The following is a 1,435-nucleotide window of genomic DNA, read 5'->3' on the forward strand; positions in this document are numbered from 1 at the left end:
AGACATCCCTGCCCTGGTTTTATTTTGTGTTTTTGCCCTCTCTGTTGTCTCTAGTCGTCCGGTGCCCCGTCTGACAATGATCCTCTCGGTCCCCTTCCTCCCGGCTGGGGTAAGTACTGAGCCGCCTCACCTGCCTGTTGCCACGCTCGCCGGACAGCCCACTGGGGACGCTCCTCCGTCACCTGGAGCGGGACCCTGCCTGCCCCGCAGGGAGGATGGTGCTGTCAGCAGCTCCTTTGCTCCCGTCCCTGGCGTTAATGGGAACGGTGGCTGGGGAGCCAGCGTTCCCCGTGCTCTGCTGCATGTGTGCCTGAGTCTGCCCGTGATTAGCACATTCTCTGATTTGAAATCCAGCTTTTTTCCCTTTTTTCCCCTTTTCCTGGAGGAGTTCCCAGTCTCTCTCAGCTACTGAATGCAGAAGTGCTTGTGGTTGTTCTTTTGGACTGGGGGCAGAGGTTGGGGATCCAACTCCTCGCTCGTCCCCAGACCCCTCCTCTGTTGAGCAGGGATCCATCCTGCTGCCGTGCATGCCTCCTGGGATGCTCTGCCCCAGTCTGTGGTGGGGCTGGGAGCTGGCAGGATCGGGGCTGGCTGTCCTGTCCCCATGGCCGAAGCATCGTGTGCTGGGATGTTTTGAAATGTCCCTGTGCCATCCCCAGGGCGGAGACCCCCCCTCCATGGCACGAGCATCCCTGGAGAGGGCGGGCTGGGATGCTTGTGGGTGTAGACGGGCTGTGCTGTGCCAGGCAGGCAGGGAGGGCAGGAGAGGGGTTAACACTGCGGGGAGCTTGGAGCAGGACAGAGGGGGCCCAGGCTGCTAAGGGGGTCTCCGAGGGCAGGGTCTTGATGGGGACGGTGCTGGAGCCTTTGCTGCCACGCTGGGTGGCCCACCTCCTGCATCAGTGAGGTGAGCCCTGGCCTGGGAGGAGAGGGACCCTGTCCCCAGTGTCAGCTGGGCAGACTCGGGGGAGGCACAGCTCTGCGTGGGACCGAGCACCCTGGGTGGGATGGGGGTCCCCGGCATGGATGGGGTCCCCGGGATGGATGCAGTCCTGGTCATCGTATGCGCAGTCTGCCAGAGCCACGGCCTGGGGGCTGCTTCCCGCAGTCCAGGAGTGAAACGCAGTGAGGGGGGCCGCGGTGGCCGGGAGGTGACAGGGGAGCGTGCGTGCAGGGCGTCCCTGCCGGCATGGAGCAGGGCTGTGCGTGCGGGGAGTGACGCAGGCACGTGGAGGGAGGAGGTGTATTGCGTGAGGGGCACACGTGTTGGTGGGGAGGCAGCGAGTGTGTGTGGGTGTGTGCAGGGGGGTGGCTGGCGAGAGGCAGAGCGGCGTTGGCAGGCGTGCAGGCGGGACAAGAGGGGGTGCATGGAGTGGGTGCAGGCGCCCGGAGGCTGGCAAGGTGGGGAGCGGGCGCAGGATCACCACCGGGCCAG

The 1,435-nt window shown here is 65.1% G+C and overlaps 1 protein-coding gene across 1 annotated transcript in view; it reads left to right on the forward strand.

The window, feature by feature from the left end:
• Positions 1-1,435, forward strand: part of WWP2 (WW domain containing E3 ubiquitin protein ligase 2) — a 41,342-nt gene that overhangs the window by 29,876 nt on the left and 10,031 nt on the right. Inside the window, exon 10 of the mRNA XM_009326183.1 lies at positions 55-109. Within this exon, the coding sequence (XP_009324458.1) occupies positions 55-109 (55 nt within the window). The remainder of the gene's footprint in view (positions 1-54; positions 110-1,435) is intronic.

Source organism: Pygoscelis adeliae, unplaced genomic scaffold (genome assembly GCF_000699105.1).
Source record: "Pygoscelis adeliae isolate BGI_AS28 unplaced genomic scaffold, ASM69910v1 Scaffold496, whole genome shotgun sequence".
In the NCBI taxonomy this organism is placed as follows: Eukaryota; Metazoa; Chordata; class Aves; order Sphenisciformes; family Spheniscidae; genus Pygoscelis; species Pygoscelis adeliae.